Here is a 16,539-nt window from a genome sequence, read left to right as displayed (position 1 = left end):
CTTAATGTCCTTTTTCTAGGAAATGAGCTTTCAATTGAAGGGAAAAGCCTAGCAGTTAACTTTTTTTTAAAAAGTGTACGCTGCTCCAACCTCCTAAATCATTAAAAACTTACAATCAATTCTAGGATACCTTCATTTTTGCAGAACATACATTTTGAATTACGCAGAAAGAGTAAAACCTTTCTACAATTTAATATAAACCTGACTTTTCAGTTAGACAGTGGACAGAGAAACACACAGATACTCTTGGCTCCTTACAAGCTGACATGATAGCCTCCAAACACTCACAGACTCACGTATACGTACGCAACCTGGTGATCCGTGTAGTTGCGGGTCAATCAGGTACACCTATTAAACATATAAGGAAGGCGAGACAGTACCAACAGCATACAAATCACATTTGTACACAAATGCGGAGATGAGCTTTGCATCAATTGAAAAAATTCTAACAGCAGTACCGACTGCCGTAGTTAGAGAAAGCAAAAGACACACAATTGTTAGAGAAAGAGCCCTGGCTCAAGGGAAGCGTATAATAGCAGTTATCCCGGCTCCAGATTTAGAAGCTGCAACAAAGGTAAGCATTCCCAACGCTAAAGCCTTACATCCAAGATGGATACAATGGACTAATTCTCTTACTGCAACAGATGTAGAATACAAGTACGACCCAAGTCTAAAAACACAAACATTCCTGCAATATGAACAAGAATATCCTCTATCAAATGAAATAATGCCGCTGGATCAGTACGAATATATAATTCACACTGACGGTTCTGCTCAACCAGCCATAGGGAGTAAACAGAAATACAGTGCCGCATGTGCTATCGTTAAAGGGCGCATGCAGGATGGAAAGTTTCAGCCGAGTTGTACAAAAACTCAGTCTCTAGGAGACTGCATGGCACAGCTGACAGAATTAAAAGCACTATTACTGGCACTGGTAAACACGGATCGAATATTCCCCACACTAATCGTGTGTGATTCCTTTTACTGTGTGCAATCATACAATGCATATTTACATCACCGGGGACAGAATGTGTTTAAAGATGCAAAAAGTGGCACAATTACGTATAAAAATGCTAAGGGAGCAGGTAGTGGAGGTGAAAAACGAACTACCAAGGGCTCACGTGATATACACACACTGAGTCATTAACGTGATGGTGTTCACGTTGAAGGGAAATCATTGGCAGAAGGAAGGAGCAGAGGGGGCTGTTCGCACGGCTCCCGTAGCTGCAATCACTCGTTCAAAAAAGAGAATAGACTGCGAGATTATGGTTGCAATTATTGTTACCGGAGTACGAGGACGGTGCAACAGGTACAAGGCAGGCTCTGACTAGAAAAGCTGGTCAACCCCTTACCGCTTCACTCCTGGAAGCATTGGCTGCAAAATCTAAGCGCATATATGAGAAGGGAATCCCCCCCTCTCACACTTAGAGAAACACCTTAGTGAGTGTAACACAGTCTGGATTACACTCCTTTTTAACCTGCACTACACTCTATTTTAAAAAGGTCCTGAGGAAAGCCAGATTTAGTTTAAGGCACTGGCTGAAACATGTCGACCAACTGATGGATGTAGGAGGTAGTAACTCGCCTCCCTTAAACATCCCCAAGCCTTATTTTAACCGCTGACGGGGGCCCAGTTATTAAAATTAAATTTACCCTTGGGTACTGGGACCCTCACCAAGCCGTTTTAACTCACTACACTCTCAGTAAAATACCAGCTCCGCTGTAATTGGGCGTCGCAGCACACCCGGGACACATTAGGTGTCACTGGGTGGGCCCGATGATGAAGCATGCCACCAACCAGGTTGGTGGGTGAGGGCTTCATGAACTCACCAACGAGGTGCCCATGACAAATCTAATCAGAGTCCTAACAATATTGGTCATATTTAAGCTAGTCTCTTTTGATAACACATAAACTACGGGGACTCGGACTAGCTTTCTAGTCCTCTCGCTCTCTCTTGATACGCGCAAACATTGCAAGCACTCACCCCCAGTTAACTGATCTGGGTTTCATCCATCATGATTCTTTAGCTCACTCCGCCACCCCAGTTCAGACATGGCTAAATGCAAATCAGTCTGACTGTGCCTCATGGGAACAGTCCAGCCTGAACTGCCAAGCCATGTCTTCTCTGGACCGGAAACAAGCATCCTGGGACCAGTTTCTGTCTCACAGCCCTCATCAGCCAGGCTATCTTGAAACCAGTGGCAAAGTGAGCAAGGGACCCACGTCTGGGCATACCCTGCCAACTTAGGGCAAACAAAGCAAAACCAAAGGGGATGATGGATGGTGTGTTAAAGATTGCAAGCATTCACCCCCAGTCAACTGATCTGGGTTTAATCCTTTGTGATTCTTTTGCTCACTCTACACCTCACACCTCACACCTAGGCTATCCTGGCTGAAAACTGGTGACATACCCTGAAACCAGCACCAGGATGTTTGTTTCCTGTCCAGGGAGGACCCGGCTTGGCAGTTCAGCCTGGACTGTTCCCATGAGGCACAGGGTCAAGACTGATTTGCACATGGCTGGGTCTAACCTGGGGTGGCATGGTGGGCAAATGAACGACGGATTTAACCCAGATCTTTTTTACTGGGGAGAATGTTTGCATTGTCAGCATTCCGTTCATCATTTGTTTGCTGTTACACTTTTTGCCCTAAGTGGGATGGGTTTCCCCGACATGGGTCTCTTGCTCACTGTGCCACTGGATTCAAGCTAGCCTGGCTGAAGAAGGGTGACATACCCTGAAACCGGTCCCAGGATGCTGGTTTCTGGTCCAGTCCAGGGAAGACCTGGCTTGGCAGTTCGGTCTGTAAAATGGTAGAGCTACACCACCCATTTACCTTTATAGTACTGCTAATCATTTATATCTTATACTGTCTAATGGTTGCTGCAGCTCATCTATTATACACCAGAGAAACGACTGTTCAATAAATACTTATTGAAAACGCCCATCCTGTTTATTCTGTGCATCTCTCTGAGACAGACTAAGTAAGCATGAGTGACTGAGCGAAAGGTAGTATATTGTTTCCACGATCCTGAGGGATCAGGGTTGTCATATTTGAAGGATGCCAAGAACTATTCTCTCCTTGGTAAAAGGAGATTCTAGTGCAACTGTGAGCTAGTAGGTACAAGAAGTCAACATACCCAGTGGGGGTGTCCGGAATCAGTACCACACCAATCCTACACTGTATGTTGTCTAAACGCGAGGATCAAGTATATTTATTATATGAGCTAAATAACAGCATAAGGAGGGGCGAGGCTGTAGAATCCTTTGCCATCATTAGTTTGAATACAGTGTCTTAGCCGATGTCTGTGGCACCAAATGTGTCATCATGAGCACATTCAGTGGAAATTCTCTCCAAGCTGCACTGATCTTAGAAGGATTATGCAAAGTGAAAATTGTAAGATACCAATGCAATGGGAAACAATTCAGGACTCCATTTCCACTAGCTGCAAAAGACAGGAGGGGTCTGCTTCACCAACTAACTTTGTTAACTATAAAATCATTTCTAGAACCTCTTAAAATTGGAGTGCTCGGACTCTGGCATTTAAGAGGACAGACGAGAGGTCAGCAGACATATCAAATTAAAATCCTTACAAAGTGTTCTTTTTGGTAAGCATGCTTCTGTCAGTAGCAGGGGTGCTTGGTATGGCGCTTAGCAGATTGCTTCATCTCATATCCCGAAGGATTATGTCCATTGATCAGTGCGCACAACATCAGGCAACATCATTATTTCAATACAATAAAAGTGTATCTGGTACTAATTGTTGAAAATAGGAGCTTTAGCGAAGTTCCCAATCGCTTCATTTTCTGTCATCTTTAGACATTATTTTCCAGTAAATTTTAGTCAGTGTGGAGTGTGAATTTATTTTGAGCGCTTCTACTTAACTTTTTGAAACTATCCTATTCTTTTGCAGCCTACTCTAAAAACTGTAGATTACACGTAACATCTACTGGGGAGGAGTCAGGTAATGAAAGACTAGCTTAGTTCTAAAATACCACCAGAATAAAAGGCTGCATGTCTTCTTGGAACCTCTTACCGCTGCTGTAATTTCTCTGGTGTGATGATCCGTTCATCAAGCACATGGAAGGAAGGAAGCTCCACCTGGTAGAGGCTGCCACTTTCAGTGCCCAAGCACAGTAGCTTCTGGGAAGAGTGTGCCAGAACTGCTGTAATCTGAGTAGCGCTCGGAGGAGTCCTGCGGAGATGAAAATAGCAAGCTCACGATGAACAGATTTACTCTTTGGAAATTCTGTGCAGGTAAAGAAAGGCTCCAAAAAGATAGACAGCTGTTCCAAATAAATGCTTTCTCCAAACACACATCTGCCTTGCAAGCTACGAGCACACCGTAGGTTACCCCATACCAGAATCAAACACTTTCGACAATTAACATGCAGCACCTTGTAAAAACAGTAGAGGTCCTGCCCAAAGGAAATGGGACTACTGTAGGGGGATGAGTGAAGAGTGATCTATACTGCTCTGAGTAATATGTGGCCCATGAAGTTCCAGTGATATACATCTTCTGCTTTGTGTAATCAATGGCACTGATCTATGTATATTTCTACGCAAAGTACAGATTAACTTGTCTTTGCACAGTCATACACAGTCAGCCCTTATAGGAGGAATTGTAAATTTGACAGCATTACAAAGGTTCAAGGGTAAATGCTCTGCACACTAATAGGACACTTCGGAAAGGAGGCATACGATTCACTGGATCACCTATATTTCTATGAATTCACACCTGTGGCACCCCAATTTTCCCCAGAGGCTACGAGAGTGTGTACACGCTGTGGCTGACCAAGCAGAAAAATGCAGCCCTTTAGTATGCAAGTGTTTCTAAGAGAAGTTACAGACCAAACAGGCTTTACTGAATAGAGGACTAAATGGAGAATGCATATAAAATAAAGACATTGTGTTACCCTGGGGGGGCTCGAAGAGTGAAGCGCTGCTCCTCGTGCAGCTCCGACACACCACTTTGCTGTTTCAGTGTCCACAGGTGAAGGCTATTATCATCCAGAAGCGTCACAAGCTGGCACTAAATACAAAGAACATTAAATGAATGACCATGCAAAAATAGCACCAAATAGGAAACCTCAGCTTTAGATTTCCCTAGACATAATAAACTGGAACGCATAGCACTACTGGTTGCCGGGATCGACTATTGAACTCTAAACAGAATGCAGGTGGAAAGGAATATAAAAACAAAGACCAGGTCGAAAGAGAATCCTCAGCAAAGCAGCTCCACCCACTTTTAAGAAAAACCTGTACACTAAAATGGTTGAGGGGGGGCAAAGCACCAAAAGCTGGAGCACAGAATTAACGAGGGACTACACAAATGTGCAAGGGTACTGTGAGGGGCCTACCTACTAGATAGACCATAAGCATTACCATGAGCACAAAGGTAGGGAGTTCTTAATACGGTCCACCCACAGTGAGAAGTGCGTCAACAAGTAAGTCAGTGCAAAGCAAAGAGACTTCCACAGGAATATCCATGCACAGCCAAGACAGTCTGAATAGGCCCTGCATAGTAAAGCAACGACCCCTACCACCATTACCTCGTCACCAAAAAGCATTATAACTTTTAGAGGAAGAATAAGGGATGGTAATAGGTAGGAATGATATATGGAAATTTGTTCTTATAGACAAGTGGTTGCTTAATAAAAGCTAAGGGGGCAAGGGTGATTGGATGTATTAGGCGTGAAGGGTATTGGTACTGTATAAGGTAAATGGTGGGATTTCAAAGGTAAGTGGTGACAGTAGGTGGGGCATTTGCTTGGGATGGGAGGTGGGGCACGGTTATTAGATGGGGTAGATGAGATAGAAATACTTTTGGCTAAATGGAGAATGATAGGTAAGGTTATGGAGATGATAAATGGGACAAAATGTGTAAGCTGTAGACCTAAGTGGGGTACATGGGCAAGTGACATATTTAAGGAAATATGCGGGAGAAGATAAGTCACAAAAGAGGAGATGGTTGAGAATCAACCATGCGAAAGTCACCCATGAACCTTCCTAATCAGCGTGGTCTGAACCAGCGGCTCTATTCTTACCTGATCAGGGATGAAGCAGATCTGCATCACAGCATTATTCTCCGCATGTAGGCCCATGAATTCCACCCCAGGCGTGCCATATCTGATGTTGTGAGCTCAGGAAAGGATAACTGAGACTAGGAGTAAAGGATGGAAGTAACAGCACACTGGACACAAACACATGGACACACTCTCTCTCCCCCTCTCTAAAGAGAGAGAGAGACTGCATACATTAGAACAGCTGGGGCAGTGCATCTCTGTACAGCAGGTGCAGAACACGGTAGAATAGTAGACACAGCACATACCATGATAGCAGGCACAATTCAGAACGATGAACCTAGAAGTAGTATGCACATCAACATAAAACAAAGCACCGGCACAGAATGCAATGCACATGCATGGACAGTAGTTTACACATTGGGCCAGAAGGCACAACCCACAGTGGCACAAGAGAAATATTCATTCACAGACCAATGACAGAGATAACATATACAACTAACGCAAACACGAATACACCACCATAACTCAGCAGGCATACACCCAGAGGCAGTGCGAAATTTGTGCTGATGATTTCAGGTAGTGAGTACTGGCAGTCATTTTTGGGGACCATGATCATTTTTCATTACAGACATTGAACCAGAACAAAATAGCGAAAGGGAGGAAGGAGGAGCAAGAACAAGACAGGAAAATAGTTTCAAAGGAAGGAAGCAGGGATGAAAAAGGTAAGCCAAACTGAGGTAAAGTGCAAAGTGGTGGAAAAAACAGGCATGAGGTGAAATTAAGAACAGGCAGCCTGGGTAGTCGGAAACCCCAAAATTCTGCAGTGCTGATGTGGGCTCTTAAAAAACCTTAATGTAACGTGTATTTATAAAGCACACGTAACAACCAAGGGTATCTAGGCACTGAATAACAGAATTTTATTGCTACCCAACTCAATGGTACTCGTTTTATCGACCTCGGAAGGATGAAAGGCTGAGTGGACCTGCTAGGATTTGAACCTGTGGCCAAGAGGTCGAATACAGACCCCAACAGTAGACAAGTTAGTCCTCTAAGCCACCCAACCCAGCTAACCTTAGAGCCCCTGCACTTACTTTTTAAAATATAAATCAAGCAAGGAACAAGCACAACAGAATCACTCAAAGATACAAGGGTCTGCACATGCCACAAACGCCCGTAGGGACAGTAAACATTCACAAATGCTTTAGAAGAGAGCTGCTCTAAAAAAGTGGTCCTGCTGCCTTTCCTGTTTTTAACCGTTTTTGGGGCTAGTGTAGTGTGGATAGAGTGTTTTGTGGCTTCAGCATTGTTCCAATGTGCCAATACTCGATGCTGTGCGGTTCTGCACTGGCCTCGTTCCGACGTGCAAGTGACGAAGCAGAGCTGCATATAAGTGCCACCCCTGTTGACGTTAGTTTCTTTCTTGACTCTTTCCACACCCTCAGACATAGAACACAAATAATTGGAGGTATTAATGTGCATGTCTCTAATTTGGAACCTTTTTAGATGGTAAGAAGGGAACCACTCCACAGAATTTGCAGGTGGGAGAGCAGTGAGGAATCTGTGGTTAAATAGAGTATCCGCCAGAAAGAGTATTACCGATGATAAGTAAATTGTTCTTCAGATGGATACTCCTAACCACAGATTTCTCACCATTAAAATAGATACCAAAGCAGTACCTCCCAAAGGTAGAAGGTCTGTGGACTGGACTGTCAGAACCCACTTTAGAAGGCCATGAGGAAAGCAGAAGCTACTGGGCCCAACCGTATGGGGTTGTGGCCTTTTACTTCTGATGTCAAGGGTCCAACCTACTATGGATCCCGAGCAACTGGGCCATGTACCCCTTCAGCACTTGACTTTAAGTGGCAGAATGGGTCGAGCAGTCCAATCGTTCTCGGGGGAGGTGGGTGGGGGTTGGAGGGTAGATAAAAGGGAGCTCACAAGCAACATACATTCAATAACAGCAGTACATGGTTCTCCAGTCAAATATTGTCTACTATGACAATTTTAGTATCTATATACGGGCACAAAGTGAAATAGGGTATACAAAAACAATACACGTGGCCCCACAAGGTTCAGACTCATGAGTCTCACTTCCCTCTCACTAGAGGTAGTGGTTATTCCCCATACACTATAGGCAACATTCAGGTTCGGCCCGACTAGCAGTCTCATGGGGTCCCACTCAGATCCTGCTAGAAAAGTCAAACATGTCCCAGGGCCAAAGTGCTATCTGGCAGACAAATTTCCCCATGCCTTCTGGTCCTTCGATCAGTCTTAACCATACACAGTCAACTGCCTGATTAACACAGCTGTGATGCTGACCACAACTGACTTCACCGTGGCCCCGTCTGGCATACGGAGTTATCAACTTGAACCTGAACATGAGCAACAACCCAAACGGTGCAGAAGCAGTCTCCTCACACCTCTCTAAAAGGATCTAGTCGCCAGGTTACCCCGAAAGACCTCGCTTCCTCCAGCTCTCCTCTTCCTCAGAGGGCTTACTGGTCTTGGCAGTTTGTTACACAACAGGGAAACCCAGTATTCAGCCGGACCTGGGCCTACAGTAGTATAGAAAACTATCGGTCCAACTGACCTACATTTACAAAATATCTTTGTACCACACCCACATTCAATAAATTAAATGAATAATGACAAATTATTGAAAATTTATCATGAATTTTATATTGTCATTTAATTCATATTTAACAAGGTCACTGGATGCTCCAGGGAACGTGAAGTAAAAATAAGTGTTCATGGAAGTGCTCATGGTGGGAAGGGAATGGAAAGATATAGCTGCAGATATTTACAATTTTTACAAGAATTGGAAAGACCTGAATATTGAATTGCTGACTAATCAAATTCCCAAGTAGCAAAACGCTATCAATAAACCAGCAATGAACCGGCTTCAGAAAAAACCACAGTACGGAAACAGCCCTCATCGCCGCAAAAGACGACATCCGCACCCTACTGGACAAAGAAGAAACAGTAGCCCTCATCCTCCTCAACCTCTTAGCTGTGTTTGACACAGTCTCTCACCGCACCGTAATACGCAGACTCTACGACGCAGGAATCCAAGACAAGGCCCTCGACTGGATCCGCTCCTTCCCCTCCGGTAGAACGCAGCGGGTCAGACTCCCCCTTTTCCTCTCTGACCCTACACCTACCGAGTCCCCCAGGGCTCCTCCCTCAGCCCGACGCTCTTCAACGTCTACAAGGCTCAACTCGCCCCCATCGTCAGAACCTAGGGACTCAACATTGTGTCATACGCAGCGACACCAAACTCATCCCCTCCCTATCCAACGAATCCAACACCGCCAGACACAACTTCTGAGATGGCATGGAAGCCGCCGCCAAATGGATGAAAACAGCTGCCTACAACTAGACACCAACAAAACAGAAGCACTCGGCATGGGCCCAAACCCCGACGCCTGGAGCGACACCTGGTGACCCCCCCCGCCCTCGGAAACCCGCCAACCCACACGGTCCATGCACGCAACCTGGGAATCATCCTGGACTCCGAGCTCAAAATGGACCGCCAAATCAACTCTGTCACGTCTTCCTGCTTCCAGACCCTCTGTCTCCTTCGTAAGACCTTCAAATGGATCCCCCTAGAACACCGAAAGACCGCTACTCACGCCCTGGTTACCAGCACACTCAACTACTGCAACGAACTCTACGCCGGAATAAACAAAAACATCACCCGCAAGCTACAGAACATCCAGAACACCGCCACAAGACTGGTCCTCTTCCTTCCAAAACACTGCCACAACACCCAGCACCTGCGCACACTCCACTGGCTCCCCGCTGAGTCAAGAATCACCTTCAAGATACTACACCAGGCACACAAGGCCTCCAAAGCACCGAACCAGCATACCTCAATTTCCACACACCCTACTATCAGCCCAGCTCTCCTAGGTCGTGGTCCCCCGCACCAAAAAGACCAGATAGGGAGGCCGCTTCCTCGCAGCCAAATCATGGAACGCGCTTCCTCTCCACCTCAGACGAACAAGTTACTTACCTTTGGTAACGCTTTTTCTGGTGGATACAGTACCTACCTGTGGATTCCTCACCTTATGAATATCCCCTGCGCCAGCATTCCGCAGAAATCTTTCCTAGCTCTCCACGCCGACGAGGTCGTCACAATGCCATGGCTCCGCATGCTGCTCCGCATGACATCACTGGAGCCATAAGAGGATCACGTCGGCGTGATGACGTCAGTTCCACCCATTTTTTCCGTGCCACGAGGCAAAACAGACGGACTGACCACAGAGACAATGCATACATAGTACACAGAATTCGCACAAATACACTCAGTGTAAATTGAAATAAGAAAGCAAAGAAAGCTCACATTTCAAATAAGTCCACAATAGACAAATTGAGGCAATAAAGTCTTGACTACACAAAATCATCAAAATAACCAATACCTCATCTTTTAAGGTATAAAAGGGTGGACAACATCAGTGAGGAATCCACAGGCAGATACTGTATCCACCAGAAAAAGCGGTACCGAAGGAGTGGGCATTAGAGGTCAGGCGTTTGCATGGCTGGAGAGTTTCCTATCCGGGCGCGCACAGTCTGTCAGCCTGGGCCCCTACCACTCCATCTCCAGGGTGCTCACCAAGGGGGTGCCACAGGGCTCATGCCTAAGCCCCACACTATTCAATGTGTATGTGGCCCCCCTTGCTGAGATTGTGAGGAAGTACGGATTCACACCTGTGTCGTACGCCGACGACACCCAACTCCTCTACCCTTTCCACACCCTTAACTCCAATGTTAGGGAACACTTTGCGGAAGGTATGAGGGCCATCTCTAACTGGATGGCGTCCAATTACCTCCAGTGTAATGTCGGGAAGACAGAAGTGATGCTCTTTGGCAAAGCTAGCATGCTCTGGTCTCCCGACTGGTGGCCCATAGATCTGGGACCAGTACCCTCCCCAAAATCCACTATAAAAAATCTGGGAGTGAAACTGGATCACAATTTAACCCTAAAAGATCACGCAAATATGATTGCTGGAGCCTGCTTTCACACCATCGGCTTACTCAGACGAATTTTTCCTCTTCTACCGGACACTTACCGTAAGACCTTGGTACAGGCCCTTGTAATGAGTCGCCTTGACTATTGCAACGGGCTTCTGATACAAGCCAATGAAGATGCCATCAATCGACTGCAGGTGGTCCAGAATACGGCGGCCAGATTGATTCTGAACGCCCCCCCAAGAACATCTTCCGGCCCCCTGCTGAGAGAACTACATTGGCTCCCAGTACGTCAACGGGTTAAATTTAAGATCTGCTGTACTGTCCACAAATGTCTATTTGGAAATGGCCCCAACTACTTAACCCAACTACTCCAGCCTTACAGACCAGAACGTGATCTACGATCTAGTAACCAACTCCTGCTTAAATCTCCTTTCATTAAAAAAACTAGACAAGGTGGCTGTGCCCTCTCTTCAGTAGGGCCGACTTTGTGGAATAACCTGCCCCTTAGCCTCAGGCAGACCTCCAACCACCTCACATTTAGGAAAATGCTAAAAACCAATCTGTTCACAGAAACATAAGCCACAGCTGTTCATTTTGCATTTTCAAGCCTTCTGTAAAGTGGTCCTCGACACCTGTGTTTTGCGGCAAAGCGCGGAGATAACCCTTCCGGGCTCGATTCTTGCGCTATAGTAGCAATTAAATAAATAAATAAAGTAGCTTGTTCTTCTGATGGATACATCTGCCTGTGGATTCCTCACCTTATGAATAGACTCCCACAGCAGTCCAACCCCCGGAGGAGGGTGTCCACTCTTCTATATCAAAACGTCTTGTAAAACAGAGCGCGCAAAATGGCTGTCCCTCCTCACATCGGAATCCCATCAGTAATGCTCCGGGAAAGTGTGGATGGAGGACCTCGTTGCAGCTTTACAGATGTCCAACACAGGAACTCCCCTGGACAAGGCAGAGGTAGATGACTTAGAATGAGCCCTAATACCTTCAGGTAGCGCCTTACCAGCCAGGGAGTAGCAGATCTTGATGCACAAGATGATCCACCTGGATAAAGTGCGCTTGAGCACCGCCTTGCCCTTATTTATTTATTTTATTTGTTAAGCTTATAAGGCTCGCAGCTACCCAAAAAGGGTTTCCCGGCCCCAGGACGGAGCCCTTCATACACCCAGCATAGCCCACAAAGAGCTGATCATCCTGACTGAAGTCCTTTGTTCTGTCCAAAAAGAAACTAATCGCCCTTTTTGGTTCCAAGCGATGAAGCCTCTCCTCCTCTTTGGAAGGGTGAGGGAGAAGATAGAAAGTAGGAAGGGTAATGAATTGTCCTAGATGGAAGGGAGCTACCACCTTAGGCAGAAAAGCAGCCCTGGTCCTGAGAACCATCTTTTCAGCATGTATGGTCAGAAACTGAGGCTTTGAACTCAAAGCCTGAAGCTCACTCACCCTCCTAGCTGAAGTGATAGCCACAAGGAAGACCGTTTTAAAAGACAACAGTCTCAAAGGACAACTATGCATAGGTTCAAACGAGGAACCCATAAAAAAGTTAACACTAGATTTAAATCCCACTGGGGCATAATAAAAGGAGTGGGAGGAAACATGTTTGTCAGCCCTTTAACCGCATGCGCGCTAGTGGGTTTTCCCGCTGCGCGCTGAAATTTTGAAAATCGCGCGTTACGCGACAAAGTCAGCTCGTCATGCGCGTAGCGCAGGTAACGCCCATGACGAGCTGGCTTTGTCATGCGCGTCGAAGGGGTTAATGAACCATAAGACTATTGGAGACTTAAAAAGAGCCGGCTGATCAGGCAAACAAAGAAATGCTGACAAAGCAGACAAATATCACTTAACAGTGGCCACAGCACAACCCTGCTGAGCCAAATGAAGCGAAAAACAAAACATCAGAAAGATGTGCTTTCAAGTGATCAATAGATTTCTCTCCCCACCATTTAACAAATTTTGACCACCTAAAAGAGTAGATCGACTGGTTGGAGTGTCGCCTGGCCGATAAAATAACATTCACCACGTCAGGCAGGACAGAAAAAGACCTCAGGTTGCCCAGTTCAATCTCCAGGCATGAAGGTGCAGGCACTGGAGGTGAGGGTGTAGAACCTGCCTCTCCATCTGAGAGAGGAGAACTGCCCTGAGAGAGAGATGGAGCAGAAGCTGCGACGAGAGGTGAAGAAGGTCCGTATACCACACCCTTCTTGGCCAATCTGGGGCGATCAAGATGACTTGGGTCCTGTCTTGGCGAATCATCCTCCGAACCCGAGGAATCAAGGGTATAGGAGGGAACGCGTAAAGGAGTTGCGAGCTCCAACTCAACTGAAACGTGTCCCCCAACGCTCCCTGCTTTGGAAATTGGAGACTGCAAAATGACGGGCAGAGCGCGTTCGAGACTGGCAAACAGGTCAACTCGAGGAGTTCCCCATGTCTGGAAGACGTCCTGAACTACCTCCGGATGAAGACTCCACTCGTGGTCGGCAGAGAACTGCCGACTGAGACTGTCCGCACGCATGTTCAGCACACCAGCCAGATAATTTGCCATCAAGCAAATCCGATGGTCCTGAGCCCAGGACCAGAGCCGCAACGCCTCTCTGTAGAGATGGTACAACCCTACTCCTCCCTGCTTGTTGACATACCACATTGCGGCAGTGTTGTCCGTCAGGTCTTGAACCGACGGACCGCAGATGGAAGGGAGAAAGGCCTTGGGTGTCAAACGTATCGCCCGCAGAAGGTTGATGTGAAGCAACTTTTCCTCTGGAGACCAAAGATCCTTGATCTCCAGATCCCCCAGATGAGCACCCCACCCTAGGGTAGAGGCATCCATTATCACTGTGGCCACCGATGGAGGAAGATGAAAGGGCTTTCCTTGAGAGAGATTGCCCTCCACGCTCCACCAAGACAAATCCACTGCAGCTTCTCTGGAGATCCTGACTGACTCCCTGAGATCTCCGTTGTGCTGATACCACTGCCTGCGGAGACATCACTGGAGCGCCCTCATGTGCGAGCGTGCATGGTTGACCAACAGGATGCAGGAAGCAAACAGACTGAGCAGGCGAAGGACCTTCAGAACTGGAATAACCGCTCCATTGTAAAACAGAGGAATCATTTCCTGAATGTCGAGAATCCTTTGCAGAGGCGGGAAATATCAACACACAGTGGTATCCAGTACTGCCCCTATGAACAGGTTGCGCTGTGAGGGCAACAGGTGAGACTTGGGTACATTTATCGAAAAACCCAATTTGCAGATAATGGCACACCATCTCTGGAGACTCTGCCTTCAAAAGCCAGTCGTCCAGGTAGGGGAAAACTGGGATCCCCGACCTCCTGAGATGGGCAGCCACCACTGCCATCACCTTGGTAAAGACTCGAGTTGCGGTAGTAAGAGGAAACGGAAAGACCGCAAACTGGTAATGTTGCGACCCAACCGTAAAACGGCGATACTTCCTGTGCATCTTCAGGTTGGGAGTGTGAAAATACACATCCTGCAAGTCAATGGACACCATCCAGTCCTCTTGTTGCAATGCCTGAAGAACCTGCGCTAGGGTGAGAATCTTGAACCTCTCCTGCTTGAGAAACAGATAAAACAATTTGAGGTCCAGGATAGGATATAACCTGCCATTCTTCTTGGGAATAAGGAAATACCGGGAGTAGCACCCCTGACCACTTTCCTGCTCCAGAACCACCTCTAGCGCACCTTTTTGTACCAGGGTAAGAACCTCCTTCTGAAGGAGAAGCAAATGATCCTCCTTGTAAAACCCTTGGCAAGGAGGGTAAGGAGGAGGGAATTCCCTGAAGGGAAGGGCGTACCCATTTTCTACCAGATCTAAAACCCAAAGATCCGAAGTGATCAATTTACAATCTTGTAGAAAATGGGTAAGCCGGCCTCCCACGGGACCTAAATGATCTAAGGTGGTGGATCTAGACCTGCTTTCCTGCATTACTAGGAGGGGTTGGGGAGGAAGAGGATGAAGAAGGCGACCTCGGCCGTTACCCTTTAGCTTTTATACAAGGGGTTCTGCTCCTGTTGCTTAGGCTGTCTGGACCCACGAAAGGAAGACTTCCCAAAGCCATGGTATGGTATAGTTTATATGCAATACATGGGGGACCCCCTCTGATAAAACAATAACGGTCAGGAAGAAGAGGGGAAAATATGACAACACAAAAGAAGAACTCCCTCTAGACCTCGAATTATTTTACAACCAACTTAATCTTAACTACATAATGTGAGCACCCAAGACAAATTTGTTTAATCAACTAACAAATACTCCAACAATTACAAAAATATATTGCTTTATTTCATTTCTTTTATCAAGAATGTTTTCATCATTATACTTTTTTTTAAAGATTTTTGTTTTCATCAACATCAGGTATGAATTCATTCATAATCAAAAAAGAGCAAAAACAATGATTACAATATACATAGTATAAACCCAGGTAGAGAGGTATGACCAAATTCACACACCACTATTCAAACCATACTCACACAAACCCAGACAAACCTTCACATTCATAACATATCTGGGGAACTCAACTACAGAATGACAATGTAATTGGAAAGACCAAGTACAACAGCTGCATATAGCAGGATGTTATCAAGGCACTGGTCGACGCGTTTCGGTGGCTGCGAAATGATGGAATGCCACCTTCCTCAGGACCTGCCAGATATGTACTACTCCACCCGGGGGAAAAGAAAACCACCTGATAGGTATAAAATACAATAAGCAAAAACTAGCCCACATACAATATATGAATGCCATCAACGTCGATTGGACCAATTTCTGCAACAACCAATAAAACAGTCATTTATTTCATTGCCTTGACATTGTATACTACAAACTCATATTACATCATTACCACAAAATCGTGAAAAAACATGCAAACAACATCAAATATTTAACTAATGTAGCCAATTGACCAGTGTTGACAGTCCACAATAGACCCGTTCTATTCCTCTAAGGATACTTGCTGTAAAAACAGTTCCACTAAGGTATATTGCGATACCAGCAGACGTGTATGTATAAACTGGCTCGGGCTCTACCACTTCTCAAAGAGTGGTTACGGAATACAGCTCTCAAATTCTATAAGAGTGGAATACACAAAAAGACATGTGTAGGTATATATATATATATATATATATATATATCCAAAACAAACAGGAAGCCCAAGTGAAGCAGATCCACACGAAGTTGAATAGGCACGTTTTCTTTATTTGCATCCATTTCACAGCTCGATCCCCAAAATGCTCCGAGCACAACCTTCTATCATAAGAGCCTGACGCGTTTCAGGAATTGTCCTTTCATCAGAGGCAAGGTTCGAAAGTTCTGAGAAACAGTCTCTGGTCGTACACCTCTTCAAATACAAATCACCTGCCAAGTGGGCGTGGCCTATCTTGCACTGCATTCTGTGCCTTGTAGTGTACTAACCCTCTTCCCACAGTGGGGCTGCTTCTCTGACTTCTCAATAACCACTATTGTTCCCCCAGTGGGGTGAAGGGCAGCGCTGGGAGCCTTCGGAGAGCGCTTTGTAGCTGCA

The 16,539-nt window shown here is 46.0% G+C and overlaps 1 protein-coding gene across 3 annotated transcripts in view; it reads right to left on the bottom strand.

Annotated features, from left to right (window-relative positions):
• The window catches only part of LLGL2 (LLGL scribble cell polarity complex component 2), an 876,878-nt gene that overhangs the window by 601,483 nt on the left and 258,856 nt on the right, over positions 1 to 16,539 (bottom strand). For all 3 annotated transcript variants that reach the window (XM_078654529.1, XM_078654530.1, XM_078654531.1), the window contains 3 exons: positions 6,049 to 6,130; positions 4,918 to 5,033; positions 4,038 to 4,196 (listed from right to left, as the gene is read on the bottom strand). In XM_078654529.1, the coding sequence (XP_078510655.1) occupies positions 4,038 to 4,196; positions 4,918 to 5,033; positions 6,049 to 6,130 (357 nt within the window). The remainder of the gene's footprint in view (positions 1 to 4,037; positions 4,197 to 4,917; positions 5,034 to 6,048; positions 6,131 to 16,539) is intronic.

Source organism: Lissotriton helveticus, chromosome 7 (genome assembly GCF_964261635.1).
Source record: "Lissotriton helveticus chromosome 7, aLisHel1.1, whole genome shotgun sequence".
Taxonomy (NCBI): domain Eukaryota; kingdom Metazoa; phylum Chordata; class Amphibia; order Caudata; family Salamandridae; genus Lissotriton; species Lissotriton helveticus.
The sequence above is the reverse complement of the archived record's forward strand: the minus strand, read 5'-3'. Positions and strand labels throughout refer to the sequence as shown.